General features: G+C 36.7%; 1 protein-coding gene across 1 annotated transcript in view; it reads right to left on the bottom strand.

The window, feature by feature from the left end:
• SCLT1 (sodium channel and clathrin linker 1) overlaps window positions 1–18,065 on the bottom strand; it is a gene marked incomplete at both ends in the record, with an annotated part of 102,240 nt that overhangs the window by 77,985 nt on the left and 6,190 nt on the right. The window contains 6 exon segments of the mRNA XM_080697147.1: window positions 3,315–3,450; window positions 7,331–7,386; window positions 12,330–12,402; window positions 12,930–12,988; window positions 16,347–16,393; window positions 16,396–16,410. Coding sequence (XP_080553273.1) covers window positions 3,315–3,450; window positions 7,331–7,386; window positions 12,330–12,402; window positions 12,930–12,988; window positions 16,347–16,393; window positions 16,396–16,410 — 386 coding nt within the window.

Here is an 18,065-nt window from a genome sequence, read left to right on the forward strand (position 1 = left end):
GGGTAACAGAGAGACCCTGTCCCAAAACAAATAAACAAACAACAAAAAAAGGTTAAAAAAATAAAAAAGTGAAACCATTCTATTTGTTTCATATGTATTAGCCTTAGTAATTAGTGAAAAAAAAAAGTCTTGCTGGAGCCAGGCATGGTGGCTAATCCCAGTACTTGAGAGGCTGAGACAGGAGGATTGTGGGTTTGCAGACAGCCTCAGCTACTTACTTTAGTGAGATAACACACACACACACACACACACACACACACACACACACATCTTTAGAACATGAGTATACATTTATGTTCACAGGTTTCTATAAAACAATTTCTAAAGTATAGCATGCATTAAGAAAATATATAAACTATGAATTTTTACAAAGTGATCATATTCATGTAACCAGCACCCACTTCAAGTAAGAAAATGTTATTACTAATCACCTAGTATGCCCCTCTTGTGAACTCTTCCAGATTCAAATAACCATTAGCCTGTCTTTAACACCAGATTTGGTTTTGCCTAAAACTTGCATAGTTTTAGAATTTGCAGATAAACAGACTGGAGTCAGAAGACTTGGGTTGGATCGCTAATTCCAGGCTGGGTAAGCTTGGACAATTCACTATCTTCCCGTAACACTCACTTTACACTGTTTTCTTAAGGCCTCAGTTCAAAGGTCCTACCCATCCTTCCAAAGGTCCTGCCATTTCCTACACCTGCCTGATGACGAGTCACCTGCACTGAGGGCTACAAACTCAGATTCTCTGAAGAGGAGTGGTTCTCCCATCACACAGTCATCAACATCATCTCAGACTGTCAGGAAGGCAAATTACTGAGCTCTAGCTCAGATATCCTGATTCACAAACTGGTGGTGGGAGCAGTAATCTGTTTCAGTAAGTCTGAAGGTGACTGTCATGGACACTAAATTTTGAGTACCAGTAAGCTAATAGATTATTTCTTTACTTTTTATTATTTTTTCTTTTTTTCATATTTTATTTGGAAACAGGGTCTCGCTAAGTTGCTGAGAGCCTCACCAAGTAGCTGAGGCTGGCTTCGAACCCGTGCGATCCTCCTGTCTCAGCCTCCCAAGCGCGGGGATTACAAGCGTGCGCCACCACGCCCGGCAACTTTTTATTTATTTTTTAATCTCATATTTTATTCATCTTAATGAGACACATGATGGTAGAGGTATGCATGCACACATCCCTTATTTAGCCCTTCCCCAATTCCCACCCTATTCCCTCCTTCTCATGTTTGGCTTAGTGATTGACTTTGATATGTTTGTGAATGTGTATAATGTATATTAGGAAATTTCCTTCTTCCTCCCTTCCATCCCCCTCAGTGAGGTCACCTTATTTGCTCATCAGTGGTTTTTCCTTCATCATCTAGAGTTCCTCCTATGACCTTTTTTCTCTCTAGCTACTGCAAATTAGGGAGAACATCCAATTTTTTACTTTTTGTGACTAATTTCATTTAGCATAATGTTCTCCAGTTCCATCCATTTCCCCACAAATGATGTAAAAATGGGGAAGTGAACTAAATAGACACTTCACAAAAGAAGAAATTCAAATGGCCAATAAATGCATGTAAAATGTTCAACGTCATTAGCAATCAGAGAGCTGCAAATCAAAACTACCCTGAGATTTCACCTAACTCCAACTAGAATGGCCATCATTCAAAACACAAACAACAACAGATGCTGGCGAGGATGTGGAGAAGTGGGAACTCTAAGACATTGTTGGTTGGATTGCAAATTAGCGCAACTACTTTGGAAAACAGTGTGGAGGATCCTCAGAAGAATTGGAATGAACTTACCATATGATCCAGCAATACCAATTCTGGTTGTCTACCCAAAATAAAAGAAACAAAACTACCAAACTAATGCATGTGTATCTATGTTCATAGCTGCACAATTCACCATAGCCAAACTACGGAACCAGGCAAGATGTCCATCAACAGATGAATGGATTACAAAACTATGGGATATGTACGCAATGAAATTTTATTCAGTTATAAAGAAGAAAAAATTATTTTTTAAATGGTATGAATTTATCATTTGGACCAGCCACAATTGAACTGGTTCTCTATCTTAGATCTTAAAACTATTTCCACATTTCATTATATAAACATTAAATAAACATATTTATACATACATTTTTACATATGATCTCTTATATTCCTAGAGTCTATGTCATATTATTATCTAGTTATTTGGTCAAAGGATATGAACATTTCTAAGGCTCTTAGTGTCAAGTTGCCTTCCAGAAAGATTTTAACAAGCCACACAACTGTAACTGAACAAAATATTCAAAACTAAAAATATAAAGTTAGGTATTTAATATTGTACTTCTGTTATAAGCTTCTATAGCAATATATTTGCTTGACAAGGTATCTTTCACATTTAATTTGAATTCTTATTTGTTTGGCTTTTCAGTAATAATGAAGACGATAAGATATAGGTATATTAATTAACATATATGTGCTTGGCACTGTAGTAAATGTTTCACAAGGATTGTTAATTTATTTACCCTAAGATCCCTGTAAGATAAAAATCATAGTCCCCATATCTAAATAAGGGAGGTTGAGGCACAAAAAAATTTCCTAAAATCACACAGCTTGAAAATAAATGGAGGCCAAACTCAAGACGTGTGACCAGAACCGGACCCTATCACCTCGCTATCACAGGACCAAAATCATGTTAAAAGCTCTATGAGAGCTAGGCGTGGTGGTGCACGCTTGTAATCCCAGTACTTGAGAGGCCGAGACAAAAGGATCGCAGGTTCAAGGACAGCCAGAGGAGGTAGTGGGATTCCCATCAACCAAGTAAGAACTTGTTTCAAAATAAAAATAAAATAGGGCTGAGGGTGGGGGATACAGCTCAGAGGTAGAATGCTCCTGAGTTCAATCCTCAGTTGCACACATGAAGAAAAGATTTATGAGTTCATTAAAAAGTGTATTTGGCAAACACCAAACGATTGTTACAATTCTTATGAATTGTACAAAATCAATAATTTTCTATGTTGCAATTTTGTTATTCTGTTGTCATTCTTCCATAATGTTTAACACAGATTTTGAAAAACTGTAAGCCGGGTGGCGCACCCTTGTAATCCCAGCATTCTGGAGGCCGAGACGGAAGGATCGTGGTTCGCAGATAGCCTCAGCTCCTTAGTGAGGCCCTCTGCAACTCAGTGAGACCCTGTTTCAAAATAAAGAATAAAAAACAGGGCAGGGGGTGTAGCTTGGAGGTGAAATACCCCCTGGGTTCCATCCCCAGACCCGCAAAAAAAAACACTGTAAATGGAGTAAACAACTTAAAATACTGCACTTACTCGATTGGCTAGCTGTAACTGTTCTTGGAGGTTCCTCATTGCCTCGTCATCTGCATACATATCCTTGTCTACCTCTGTGACAAAAGGAAGGGCTTCCAGTTGCTTTTCAACAACATCTTTTAATTCACTGTGCAACCTTCAGGACAAACAAGTAACAAAACAACAATTTAAATTTATTTCAGTAGCAGTAATTACTGTTTTGGGGTCAATTAAAGAAACACTTGGTTCAAAAATAATTCCTTACACAAGATCACTTTTAAGTAGACTTCAAATAAAAAAAACAGAGTGTTTAACCACCATTAAATACTGTGCTTTGTAAATAAGGAGATGAACTTTAAACATATTAAATTTATAACAATTAGTTCAAATGGGTCAGCTTGTCCTAGAGAGATTTTAACTTTTTGCAATAGTAAAATTCAGATGTTATAAATTATTAAATGATTAGAAACAAGCCATGGAATTGACTTTATTGACGCCTTGTAATTATACCACACAGTAAGATGCAAAGTGACACACGTGTACTCGGCGTGCCTCTCTGCAGACGCCCAGCGTGCCCCACTCCCTCCCTCCAGCACGTGGCAGTGAGACAGGTCCTGAGGACTTCATGCAAGAACATAAGGCCAGTTGAACTGTCTCTTCTTCCAGCCTCTTTTTTCCCTTCTCCTCCCCATCTCCTTCAACTACTCCACTGGTCTCTCTCCTCCTTATTTGAAGTCCCTTTGTTTCCTGTTTTATCTCCAGCATCCACAATGAGAGAAATCATGATCCTTGACTTTTGAGATTAGCGATCTTACTTGGAGAACATAGTGTTCTCTAGCTCCATCCATTTCCCTGCAAATGACATAATTCTGTTCTCTTTATGGCTGAGAAAACTCCATGGTGTGTATAGGCCATGTTTTCTTCATCCACTCATCTATTGACACTTGGGCTGGTTCCATAATTGGCTACTGTGAATTGTGCCACTATAAACATGGGCACGCATGGATCACTATAGTATTCTAATTTTAATTCTTTTGCAAATATTCCAAGGAGTATGACTGGGTCACAGGGTGGTTCTAGCCCTAGTCTTCTGAGGAGCCTCCATACTGATCTTCATAGTAGTCGTACCAATAACAATCCTATCGATAGTGCATGAGGGTTCCTATTTTCCTAAATCCTTACATTTATTGTTTGTATTCTTGCTGATTGCCATTCTAACGAGAGTTACATGGACTCTCAATGTTGATCTTCAATGCTAATGATGATAAACACTTTTTCATATATTTCTTGGCCATTTAAATGTCTAGTTTTGAGAAGTATCTGTTCAGTTGAGTTGTCCATTTTTTTTTTTTTTTTGTGGTACTGGGGTTCCTGGAAGCCCTTCTACCTCCGGGCTACACTCCCAGACCTATTTTTACATTTTTATTTGGAAACAGTCTCCTAAGCCAGCGCACGCGGCTGGCTTCGAACCTACGTGACCCTCCTGTCTCTGCCTCCCAAGCGCAGGGATTACAAGCATGCGCCACCACGCCCGGCAAGTTGTCCATTTTTTGATTGGGTTATTTGGTGTTTAGTTTTTTATTTTTGTTCTTTATATATTCTAGATATCAGTTCTTTATTAGAGGAGTAGATGGCAAAGATTTTCTTTCTTTCTGTAGGGTCTCTTTTTAGACTATTGATTGTTTCCTTTGCTGTACAAAAGCCTTTTATTTCTATGGCATCCCATTTATTGATCCCCAGTTTTAGTTCTTGAGCTTTGGCAGCCTTGCTGAGGAAGGCTGTACCAGTACCTAAACGTTAGAGAATTGGGCTCACATTTTCTTCTAGTAATTGCAATATTTCTGATCTAATTTTTAGGTCTTATCTATGCCGAGTTGAAAGATAAGGGTCTAGTTTCATTTTTCTACATACGGTCACTCAGTTTTCTCAACCTCATTTGTTGAAAAGGCTGTCTTTTCTCTAGTTTATGTTTTTGGCTCCTTTGTCAAAAATCAACTGACTGCTGACTCTGAGTGTGAGGATTTGTTTCTGTGCATTGGTCTACGTGTATGTTTTTATGCCAACACCATGCTGTTTTTGTTACTATCGCTCTGCAGTGTAATTTGAAATCAGCTATTGTGATATCTCCAACCTGCCTGCCTGCCTTCTTTCCTTTCCCCTTTTTCTGTCTCTTTTGTTTTATAAATCAGAAAACCACTTAATTAGTAAAACCCATTCGAGCTGCTGCTGTCAATGCCCAGCTAAGCCAATGTTATGTGGAGGCCCCTGCTGCACTCAGATCCTTAGGGAGCGGTCCTCACCCTCCCTCCCAGTGCCGTGGTGGGCCTCCAGCGCTGGCTCTGGGCTGGAGTCGGGCAGGACAGGATGCTTACTGGCTTTTATTGCCCAGAATTGCTTTGGCTATTCTGGGGTGCTTGTTCTTCCATGTAAATTTTAGGACTATTTTTTTCTACCTCTGTGAAGAATGACATTGTTGTTTTGAGAGGGATTGCATTAAATCTGTAGATTATTTTTGGCAACATGGCCATTTTAACAACATTTATTCTGCCTATCCAAGAACATTAAAAAGCCATTTAAAAACATTTAAAATAATAGGTTAATGTAGTCAATTAAATAAAAATGGCATCTTATATTTTGTAGAATTATTTATTATTTTGTGTTTCATAGAAGTCATTTGAATTCTTAACTAGTGCCAGCTAATAAATGGAGCAAAAGATAATGGTTACTAGTTATGAAATCAAGACAATTAGAAACTTTTCCCCCAACACACCTTTACATAAGCTGGCCCATAATTTTGAAAGCCTTTAATCTTAACACACAAATAAATTACAAATATTTACATTTGTAAAACAACTCCCTAAACCAAAACAAAACACATACACAAAGCGCAGGAGGGTACAACTTGAAAGGCTGATTGTTTTAATTTAAATGATATAAACCTAGATGGAAAAAGCTCTATAATACTGAAAATACTTATTTCATATAACTGAAAGCAGAAAATATAGTGTTTATAGTAAGCACGTCTCAGGGTGAAAATTTAGGAAAATTAAATCTATCTATCTCAAATATGTAGAGAAGAATTACCTCCCAATACTATTAATTTACTACATACTAGAAAATTAAATCTTAATTTTTAGAACATACTTATCAAAATCAATTGTTATAAGAAAAAAAATGTTTTTAGGTACTGGGGATTGAACCCAAAGGCACTTTATTTTCAAGCTAGATCCCCACCCCAATTTTATTTCTTATTTGGAAGCAGGGTCTCCCTAGGTTGATGAGGGTCTCACTACTTGCTGAAGCGGTCCTTGAACCTGTGATCCTTCCGTCTCAGCCTCCCAAGTACTGGGATTACAGGCGCCCACCACTACACCCAGGTATGTTATCAAATTTTAAGGAAATAATTACTGTAGGTGTAAACAAAAAATTACTCTATAAGTAAAGGACAGGGGTTGCTAATTATTTCCTAATTTAAAAAGTATTTAAGAGTACCAATAACACAAATATTTGTTTTAAAATATCCAACAATATTTTAAAATATTTACATTTCTGATAGAAAATATTTTACAGAGAAAAATGACCAATACAGAAATATAGCAAGATTCCAGAAAATCCATGCCAAGTTGCAGAGAAAAAGTCTGTAATGTTGTTGTGTATTTTCTAGCAGGATTTTTACTCTGTTAAAAATAGAAAAATACGTGTGTGTGGTGGCACACACCTGTAATCCCAGTACTTGGGAGGCTGAGGTGGGAGGATTGCAGGTTTGAGACTAGCCTCATCAACTTAAATAGACTCTCAGCAACTTGAGAAGCCCTGTTTAAAAACAAAAAACGAAAAGGCTGGGGTTTAGCTTGGAGGTAGAATGCCCTTGGGTTCAATCCTCAGTACCTCCACCCTCTGTGACACAGAAGAATCTGGGAGTCAAATAGATCCCGAAGTTCACATGGACTGAATAACAAAAATAAAAGTTACCTAAAACTTTTAAAAGAAAGAAATAGCTAACTGACAATAAAAGAACCAAGAGCTAACTGACCTACCTTTCATTTTCCTTGATGACACTTTCAAGTTGTAGTTTCATTTCTGCCACCTGATTCTGAAAGAATAAAATACGGTGTAACAATATGTGTTGCAGACAATCAGATCTCCCCAGGCCGTTCATTCATATGCAAGCAGACATTGTGACATCAGACAGGACTTATTCTTTACTTCTAATAAGCAATATTACATTTGAATAGTTTAATAATATACAGAACATGATAAACAGTAATTTTAAATAGACTATAAGTAAAATGAACATATTTTATGTAACACATTGAGAAATATTTATACATATAATTCCGAAGAGTTGTAACTATGAAAATCGCATGAAAGCGACCCCTTCCTAAGACATTATAACACACATCGATGACACACGGGTCTTGAACGCGTATCTTAGCTCACCTCAGTTTAGGTGAGGCCCATATGAGTGTGTTTATTTTTCTAGTATTTCAATAGGTAACACGGTAATGGTAGAAATAGGAGTCTTTTTGCCTCTGACTCATCATCTTTATCAGCTTCTCTCTCCGCCATTCTACACTACGCTTCTCTGTGGACTACACAGCCCCGCTATGATACGCCGACAGTCACTTAGACCTAGCAGGGAAGACGACTCTAAACACTTGCTGACTAAAATATTAAGAGTAAAATTCATACTGTGGTCAATGAGACGGAGGTTTACTTGACCATCTCTGAAGGAATAAAGAGGTTACTAGGAAGGATCTTTCAAGTAAGAAGAAATGTGAGTTAAAGCAAAACATAAGTAGCTCTCACTAAGAGGAAACGGGCGAGTGAGGCAGGAAGGAGGGGTAAACCTCACACTTGCGCCGTCAACTCTGGACCCACGCCCTGGCCTGGCCTGCGCACCCTGTGCACCCGGGCTGAGGAGCCTGGCCAGGGACGTGTGGGCTGGCAGCTGCCCGAGCCTCTGCCTTTCCTCCATACAAACCCCAGGCAGCCTGGGCCGGGAAATCAGTTACGGCCAATTCTACCTCGCAAGCTGGCACGGAAGGTGAATTCTCCCCAGGCCCCTGCTATGCCTGAATCCCAATTAGACCAAAATGAATTAATTTCCTCCCAGATAACTGAGCAGTGACCATACATGCAGTAAGCAGTGGGAGAAAACTAGAAAAGGCAGGTGTGGGGTCTTGAACACTGTTAGGAGGTTTGGATTTTACTGTGGCAATTATCTTCATTTTAAGATTTTTTTCAAAAATTGATCTTTAAAAGTTATAAAAAGCTGGGCATGGTGGTGCATGCCTTTAATCCCAGTACATGGGAGGCTGAGACAGGAGGATCACAGGTTCACAGACAGCCTCAGCTACTTAGAGAGGCCCTTGGCTACTTAGTGAGACTCTGTTTCAAAATAAGGAATAAAATAGGCCAGGGGATGGCTTAGAAGTAGAATACCCTTGGTTTCAATCTCCAATACCACCAAAAAGAAAAAAAGAGTTCTAGAAGGATCGATGTATCTTGAAAAGTTACCCTCAAATTCTTACATGGGTCAAATATATACATTAGCTAAAATTAAAGATGGAGTACAGCATTCACATTATAAACTACTATAAAATATTTTAAAATAATTGACATTTAATAGGAAATTAAAATCTATACAGCACTTTTCACATTATCAAAATTTTCCTATTATTTACATTCTCTGACAGAAAATAGTAACATTTTCTGCAGCAGTACTTTTCCTGCTTTGAAGAAACACTATTTTTTTTATCAAGTTGGTAAAATCATAAGAATTTATTTTATTAATGAATAATATCTACATAAGCAACTATTCTTAGAAATAGCTATCAATATCTTTTTTCTCTCTAACAGAAGTAATGACTCTTCTTATCATCATCATAGATTCTTGAGCTTTCTACTGTAACTTCTTGTTATTAATTAAGTAATCACCCTTAGGTGGCAAGAATGTCAAATGAAAAACTGAATTAAACACCTTAGTATAATAGCTGATTAAAGATTACATGAATCAGATTATAAAAGTTTAAGAGAGTTTAATTTCAAGATAATCAGCTATTCTATGCTATAACAAAGCACATAATATGTCATTATAAAAATTCAGAGGAAGTGAATTTTAAAGCAGAAACTTTAGATTCACCAGTCCTATAATATATATATATATTGTTCGTGCAAAAGAGAGCTTTCTGTTGTTTTTGTCAGTTGAAGAGATGTAAAGACATTATTGTGGTTGGCTTAAATTTAAATGACCATAGGCTAAAGAGTACACAGCAAAGACTAGAAACTAAATTAAGAATTGGCTTATGACGAAATAAAAACTGTAACTTAAAGAAAATCTGTTTTTGAAGAAACTGAAGGAATTTATGTCTTCAAAACCAGCACTTGAGAAAATACTCAAAGAGATTAACTACAAAGAAGAAATAGGTAACACACATCAGAACTAGAGAAACAAGATTTTCCATCCAACAGACAACTAAGATTGGTTATCTGTGGAGATTCATTATTTATGTTAGTCTTTTACCTATCTGTAAAGGGTATTGTTTGCCTTTATTGTTGTTAATTTTTAGGATTTCTAGTTGGAATATTAATATACCTTCAGATATAGCATTTGGAAATATTTTATCCCATTCTATTAGTAACTGTTAACTCTGTTTACATTGTCTTTGGATATACAATATGTTTTTTATTTTTTAGGGAGTTTGTATACTCTTCTGTTGCCTGTGCCATTGAAATCATAACCAAGAAATCACTGCCAATTTCAATGTTGTGAGGTTTTATGACCCAGATTTTCTTCTAAAAGTTTATAGTCTTAAGATTTATATTTAGGTCTTTTATCTATTTTGAGTTAATACTTGTATATGGGATTAGGTAAGGGTCCAATTTTATTCTTTTCCATGTAATTATTATGTTTCAACAATATTTAGTTAAAAGATTATTATTTCCCCCACCAAATGTTCATGGAAACCTTGTCAAAAATAACTTGACAATATAGGGAAGAATTTAGCTCTAGGCTTTTATTTAACTCCAATGGTTTATATATCTGCCTTTAGAATAGTACTACACTGTTTCAATTATTGTAGCTTTATATGGTTTGAAATCAGAAAATATACATCTTCTAGCTTTGTTCTTTTTCAAGATCGTTGTGGGTACCTAGAGTCCATATTCCATATTAGGATAGATTTTTTTTCCTGAAAAATAAATATATAAATATATGATAGTTTCACCTAAAAAATAGAAAAAATAGATTCTCTGGTAAGAAAGAAAGCAAAAAGAAATATTGAAATGTTATCTTTAAGTCATCAAAAGCTTGGTATCAGACAAATGAAACTGTTATGTGAGATTATCATTTTTAATTTTTGATAAATTGCTATAATACTAGATGTCAATCACTAAGCCAAGCATGGGAGGGAGGGATAGGGAGAGAATGGGGTGGGGATCGGGTGGGGGCTGACTGGGCAATGTGTGCATGTATGTCTACAAAAGTATGTATCCTACTATGATGTATGAATACAGTGCACCAATTAAAAATAAAAATTAAAAAAAAAAAAGAAAATCTGTTTTTGAAACTTGGGTTCAGAGGTTCACTTTATAAATTTATACATTAGAAGAAGAACTTTATTGAGATACAAGAAAAACTCCAGATAATAGAAGAGAAACCTTAGTAAAGCCAGGGAGAAGACACAGGTGTAGGGGAGGAGGAAGACTAAGGTTCGTTAACAGAAATTCTACCGTAGACTATGTGTATACATGTGAATATACACCAGCGTCAACCTGGGTATTGGGAGGGAGGGACATGGGGAGGGTGGGGCACCAAGTGTCACGTGCACGTATGTCACTGTCAACACGAGTCACATTATGACGTGAGGTTACAATGCACCAATAAAAGCACAACAACAACAAAAAGAAGGACCTTGCAAATGAAGGCTACAGAATTCCAAACAACGGAATACCTGCTTTAGTGTTAGGAGTTATAAGCATTTTGTATTCTCTTACTAAAGGTACACATAAATCTATTAAAAAAAAAAACCCTGAAAAGTAACAGGGTGTTACGCTATCTCCAACCATCTTGTGTCCATAGCCCCGGCATTCAGCCATTCATCAGAGATCCAAAGGCCTACTATGTGCTGTACTTAGAGCAAACCAAGGATCTTTCTGTCCATGCATGAGAATGAGTAGGAGAAAAAAAGCACTGAGTGTCTGCCTTGTCCACACAACCATTCTGATAAATCAGCCTCAGCCCAGGGGATTTTTTTTATATAGTCGTTTTACTTTCTTCCATCTGCAGTAAATTAAGTCAACCCTGCTGTCCTTACCACAATGGAATTGATCCCTGGATCGCTAACTCAGCCAAATACAATCACGAGTACATTCAGGCTCGCGCAAAGAGAAGTCACTGCCAGCTGCTGGGCCTCACTTGAGCCGCCCGAGCCCTAAGAGCTGCATCTATTGTATTGTGATCTCAGTGTCGGGAAATTTGGGGGGGAAATGTAAAAGTCGTTTTCAGCTCAAAGAAACATATTATAAATATCAGCTATACTCTAAAAGTGTAGTTCACTGAAACTCAGATTGTATCCTGAATAATTCTGTACTATTATTATAATTTTCTACAGTCTTGGTCTCAGAAACCCTGGGACCCAGAATAATAATCTGTCTGTAGAAACAGCTTTCTCCATTTCTTTATCCCCTTCATTTCTAAAATAAACTCTCATTACTAAAAGGATTTCAGAGAAGAAGCTCCTAAAATTTAAGCCTATAAGAGAAGTAGATTAACAGTATTTAACAGACATAAAACAAATGAACAAAAACAGTATTTTAAAGTGGAAGAAAAATATCCATTCTGCAAATAAGACAAATGCAGGTAGAATGATGGTAAGGAGAAACACTTGAAAAGATGTGAGATCACTCTGAGGAAAAATAATTATACATATATATATACACATGTATATTCCTCATCAATAAAGAGAATGGGAGCTTCACTTTTCCTTTTTGTAATAAAGTACTGCAAAAAGCTTCATAATTATGATTTCATACCTGATAATATTTCAGCTGTTCATTTACATCTTCCAGTTGTTTATCATACTCAGTAATAAGAGGAGCTAAAAACCTTTAAAAAAAAAAGACCCAAACAAAATTATGGAATGCTCAGCTCCATCTAGTAGTTATCTAAGAAGTGAACAAATTAGACATCAAAAACTGGCAGGAACCAATACTTTGCCTTTCCCCCTAAACTAAGGGCTTTTAATCATAGCATAATTGATATTTTAGACTGAAAAACTCTTTATTGTGTGTGTGGGGGGGGTGGTAGGGAGCTAGCCTGAGTACTACAGGATACTTAAAAACCCCCCTGGCCTCTACCCATTAGCTGCCGGTAGCAGCCTACCCTTCATGGGGTTTGCTCATTGTGATACATAGAAGTGTTTCCAAACATTGTCAGTCTCTCCTGGGGGATCTGGGCCACCCCCCTCCTGTGAACCACTCTTATGGACTCTGTAACACTTGTTTTTTCTTATTAGTTCAAGGACAGGTCATTTAAACCTAACTGTAGCAGACCGCAAAATAAACATTCCTAATACCAAAGGAATTCAGTGATAATATAACTAAGAAAGCAACATATTTCTTAGAATACTTTACCTCTGGTCAACTACTGAGTTTACGAATGTGTCATCTCCATCCCCTTTGAAGACAGCTTTCTATAACAGATAATATATATCTTAAAATATTTCTCACATCATTCTAGCTAAAATTGACAGTGGTTTAAAGTTAGTGCAATCAATATTTTCATAACTTTACAAAGTCTATTGATAGATTTTAAAAGGATAGAAAGAGAACAATTAATATTAAGTGGTATTTAAATGTATTCGGTAAATTTAACAGCCATGTATGATAAAATTCTTGGCAATTTAGAAATATTTAGAATTTTCCTTGATTTTATTTTAAAAAATCTACCAAAACCTACATTAATAGCTTTCTTCATGCTGAAAGAGCAGAATCACTACATTGAATTTATTAGCAATACAAGGCTGCTCACTATCACTACTAAGATTCAAGAGCATACTGAAAGTTCTAGTCAAACCACAGTACAGAGGGGAGTTAAAGGTAGGAAAGTAAAATATTTTTATTTACAGATAATTTGACCATTTACCAGAACATGCCATATAATATACCAATTATTAGGATTAATAGAGTAAGTCCCAGATAGAAAAATCAACATTAAAAAACTTCAGTAGCTCTTCAAACATCAGCACTCTTTAGATTTATGAATTTTATGTATCTTTTAAAACAACCATCTTCTTTAGTTTTGTAGTTTTTCCCAGTCTATGTTTATTTTTTTCCATCAGTTTCTACCACCTGTCTTCTTTTTGGGGGGGTAGAGGCTAATCTGCTCTGTTTTTTCATCTCTCTGCTGAAATACATGTAATTAGGACTATGCACTTCCCTCTAAGCACCGTTTTAGTTACATCCTACAAGCTTAAACATGTTTATTTTTAAAGTTTTGAAGTAAATGCAGATTACGTGCTATTGTAAGAATAGGCAGATGTCATATAGCTTTTGACCAATTTTCTCCAATGGTAACATCTTATAAAACGACATCATAATATACAGAGGCTCCTCAACTTATGATGGGGTTATGCCCTGATAAAATCATCTTAGGTTGATAGCATCATCATTTGAAAATGTGTTTAGGTGAGTGCAGTGGTGCACGCCTGTAGCCCCCAAGCCTACCCAGCACCATCGCTCAGCAACAGCACACAGAAGAGCATCAGTGGTGCACCCTGTGATCATCTGGCTGCCTGGAAGCTGTGGCTCACTGCTGTGGCCCCGCATCATGAAACAGTACCACACCACAAACTGCTAGCACCAAAGATCAAACTTCACACTTCACAGCACAAGTTTCTACTGAATACACCATCCTAAAGTAAAAAAAGACTGAAAGTCAAATCATTGTGGGTTGGCACTACCTGGAGTACAACGTCACAAACAAGACAGCGACACTACTGAGGTGCAGAACGGTTCCACAGCCCCAAGGACCCTAACCTGCCGCCCATTCCCACTAAGTAGCTGAGGCTGGCCTCAAAACCTCCCAAGTACTAGGATTACAAGCCTGCACCACCATGCCCGGCTACAAGGAAGCACTTCTATAGGACTTTATTTTGAAAAACAAAACTAAAAACTATGTACTTGTATCTCCCAAGCTGATCACATTTCCTAACTTATGACATTTATTGTGTTTGACGGAGTTCAGATCATGCTGGCAGGCAGTATGAAGGAAGAGAAGGAGGACGTCCTTATTTCATTCATTCAACAAATATTGATCAAGCAGCTACTGACAAGAACTGTTCTAGATATCTGGGAAACTGATTTGAATAAAAAGGGAAACAAATTTATGAAGAATTTTTGTTGCTTTTAGCAGCTGCTTGGAAACCACAGTGCCATGACAAGAGATCTGACTCGGTGCTCCTGGGTCCACAAACCCGCTGAGAATGGTTTCCTTGTGCTTTGTCCTTTACTAAAACAAACAAAAAGTCTACCAATTAAAAAAAAAAAAACACCAAATGATGGGTCAAGAACCCCCAGTAGATGCGGTGCGTACGACTAAGGCCATGGGTCTGACTGCCAGAAAGCAGATCCATCTCCCTTTTGTTCTCACAATTGCAAATCATGGGATGGAAAACAAGAGCCATGGTGATCGGAGTCCTGAAATAACAGCCTGTTCTGAAAATAAGAGGACTAAAGAGGAATCTAAGGCAGTAACAGCATGCTGCCACAAAAAGTAAACGCTAGGAAGCAGGATTTAATTGAGTAACTACAAGAACAGTACATGTTAGGGGAGAACCTGCACCTTCAGAGAACTAAAGATGTACTGTCTCTGAAGAGCATACTGTTAGGTAGGGGGAGATTTGTCCCTCCTTGGTCTGCTACCCTCAGGCTCAACCAATTAAAATCACAATGCAGACGCAGGCAAGTCTGAAGAGCTCTGGAGTCACTGCTATGTTACCTGTCAAAGCATCTTTCATATTTGAGTCAGCCCTAGTTTCCAGCAGATACTCTGGAATAGCGTGCCCTGAGAGCTTCTGGGGCTTTAAAATCTACCGTTGTTTGAATCCTTCTTTTCAGGCCTATAAGATATTCAGCAGAAGCGAAACCCTAAGAAGCCGAGCAAAATTTAGAGTCTTCGGATTAGGAAAGATTTTCTATCATTTAAATGACTATAGGTCTTAGGTATGCTAAAAAGACAATACAAAAACAATATGGTAATTAGATCGAATAGTGGATGGATAGCTTCAGGACCCTCTGGACTCAGTCCAGTCTTTGGCAACAAAAGCAGAATGGTAAGCTAACGTTTGCTACGTTAAAGAAAACGCCCATGATGATAGGTACACCTAAGCTAACAATAAACTAGCCCTTTTTAAACACCGAAAAGCAAGTTATCCATTTTTATACCTTAAATCAAGTTCTGTTCTAATTATAAGATTCAGTTATGCAAAAGCAAAACACTTTTTATTGTGCCAGTAGAAAGCCATCACTGATCTAGGAGCCATTATTTTTTTTAATATCCTATTATGTGGGAACCACCTTGTTTATGTTGTTGGTTCACAAAAATTTAAAGTCAATATTTAAATAAGAAACATGACCAAAGGAAAAAATATTAAAAACAATGCCACATCTTTTTTTAAACTATTTTAGTTTATGCTTTCTCATAAACTAATAATTTATAAAAATTGAGAGAGTTGCAGCACACAACTAGAGGCATCTTGAGAAATAATCTTATGATGTGTTAACACTTAAATGAATTCTCCTCTTAGAACGTAAGACATCTTAATGATCCATATAACAGCTCCAATTTTGGAGAAAAAAAGTAATTTTTATAGACAAAGAATTTATTTTCCTAAACTTTCCTCTTACAAATATACAAGTTGTAAACAAATTTCAAAGGATTGTAGGCAACTTCACATGAGAAAAATCCTAAGTAGAATTTATACTGCATTCATATTGATGTAGCATATTTACAACTAAATTTGAATTGTGTTTTAGACTTTGTTTACATACCTGTATAAATGAATATTTGGAAAAATTTTCCATTTGATACCACCTTTTTTATTTAGTCTTTGATCTGAAACAAAGGAAAAAACAAATTTAAGTTCATTAAGTATTGTTCAGTGTGTGTGTGTGTGTGTGTGTGTGTGTGTGTGTCTAGGGATGGAACCCACGGAGAGTTGACCTCCAAGCTACACTGTCTGCCCTATTTTAATTCTTTATTTTGAAACAGAGTCTCACTAAGTTGCGGAGGCCTCACTAAGTAGGTGAGGCTGTTCTTGAACTGCTCCAGTCCAACCTCCAGAATGCTGAAATTACAAGTGTGTGCCACCATGCCCGGCTACTGTTCAATTTTAAAACTAGAAAAACAGTAGTTATTATTTGATGTGTCCTATGATAAATGGCTAGTCTCCACTGTTTCTCAAAATATGAATCATCAATTTCAACACACCATTTTAGAACTTAACGTTAGGACCTTTTATATATGTAACTCAACTAACTAGTAACAATTAAAAAACATGTCTTGGATTTTGGTTTTGAGATCAGGGATGTTCAAATTATATTAGAAAAAAGCCCAAAGCTACAAATCCATTCCAAAAGGTGAGCGAACACAAAGAAAGACAGATGAAAGAAATAATGATGATAAACCGAGAAAGTAAAGAAACATAAAAAATAGGGCTGAGGTGTAGCTTGGAGGTAGAATGCCCCTTGGTTCCATCCCCACTACCAAAAAAATAAAAAAGGTAAAAAGAAGTCAAGTGTTGGTGAAAATTTGTAAGAAATCAAACTACCATCTATTGTTGGTGGGAGTATAATTTAGTACAACTTTAAATATAAACATAATTCCTAGAAATACAGCCAAAGTATATGTGCAATGGGGCACAAGGGCCCAGGCACAAAATGATGGTAGGAGCAGTATCCCCATAGCCCACATCTGGAGCCAACTAAGCATCCATCGAAAAAATGAAAAAACATGAGAAAACAAGACTGTAGTTCTCTACAGTAATGGAAAGGAGCAAATTACATCTGCATGTAACAATATGGATATATCTCAAATCTCAAATACAGAAGGAGTCACAGTTTCTGATCTTATTTTTAAAACTTCAAACACAAGTAAAACTAAATTATAGTATAAAATTAAAATTATACTATAAAATTACAGAGTCTGATTATTTTTGACTATCTTTGAAGAAGAGGAAAGGATTATGATTATAAGGGGGTTAGGGGTTCTTATAATGTTCTATTTATTGGCCTGGGTTGTAGTTACATGAATTTTGCATTTGTTTTAAATATACACACAATGCATTAAATAATGTTTTCAATATATATGCACACATTAACTTCTATAACCGGTGTAGTAATTTATTGATATCTTTTATGATAGCCAAGTTTTATTTCTAATGTAGTGTAGTAGTACATTTTTCCTTCCAGTTAAAAAAAAGTATGTGTGTGTACACTTGGTCACCCCCTTAAAGAGAATTTGTTCGTTCAACCAACGTGGAGATGATTTTCTTCCCATATTTCAGGGAAGCATTTTTTATCTTTTCTTTCCTGTTTGGACAGCCAGTTGTCCTAGTAAATTGCCATTTACTGGGGATTTATCATTCCCCACTGATTTGTACTGCCTGTTCTGACAAATAACAAGTGTTCACACGTCTATGCTTTCGTATCCACTGACCAATGAATCTATTGATTGTCGGAGATGATATTGGTTTATTTGGAAATTTATAG

The sequence above is a fragment of the Muscardinus avellanarius genome (genome assembly GCF_963383645.1).
Source record: "Muscardinus avellanarius genome assembly, chromosome: 6".
Lineage (NCBI taxonomy): Eukaryota > Metazoa > Chordata > Mammalia > Rodentia > Gliridae > Muscardinus > Muscardinus avellanarius.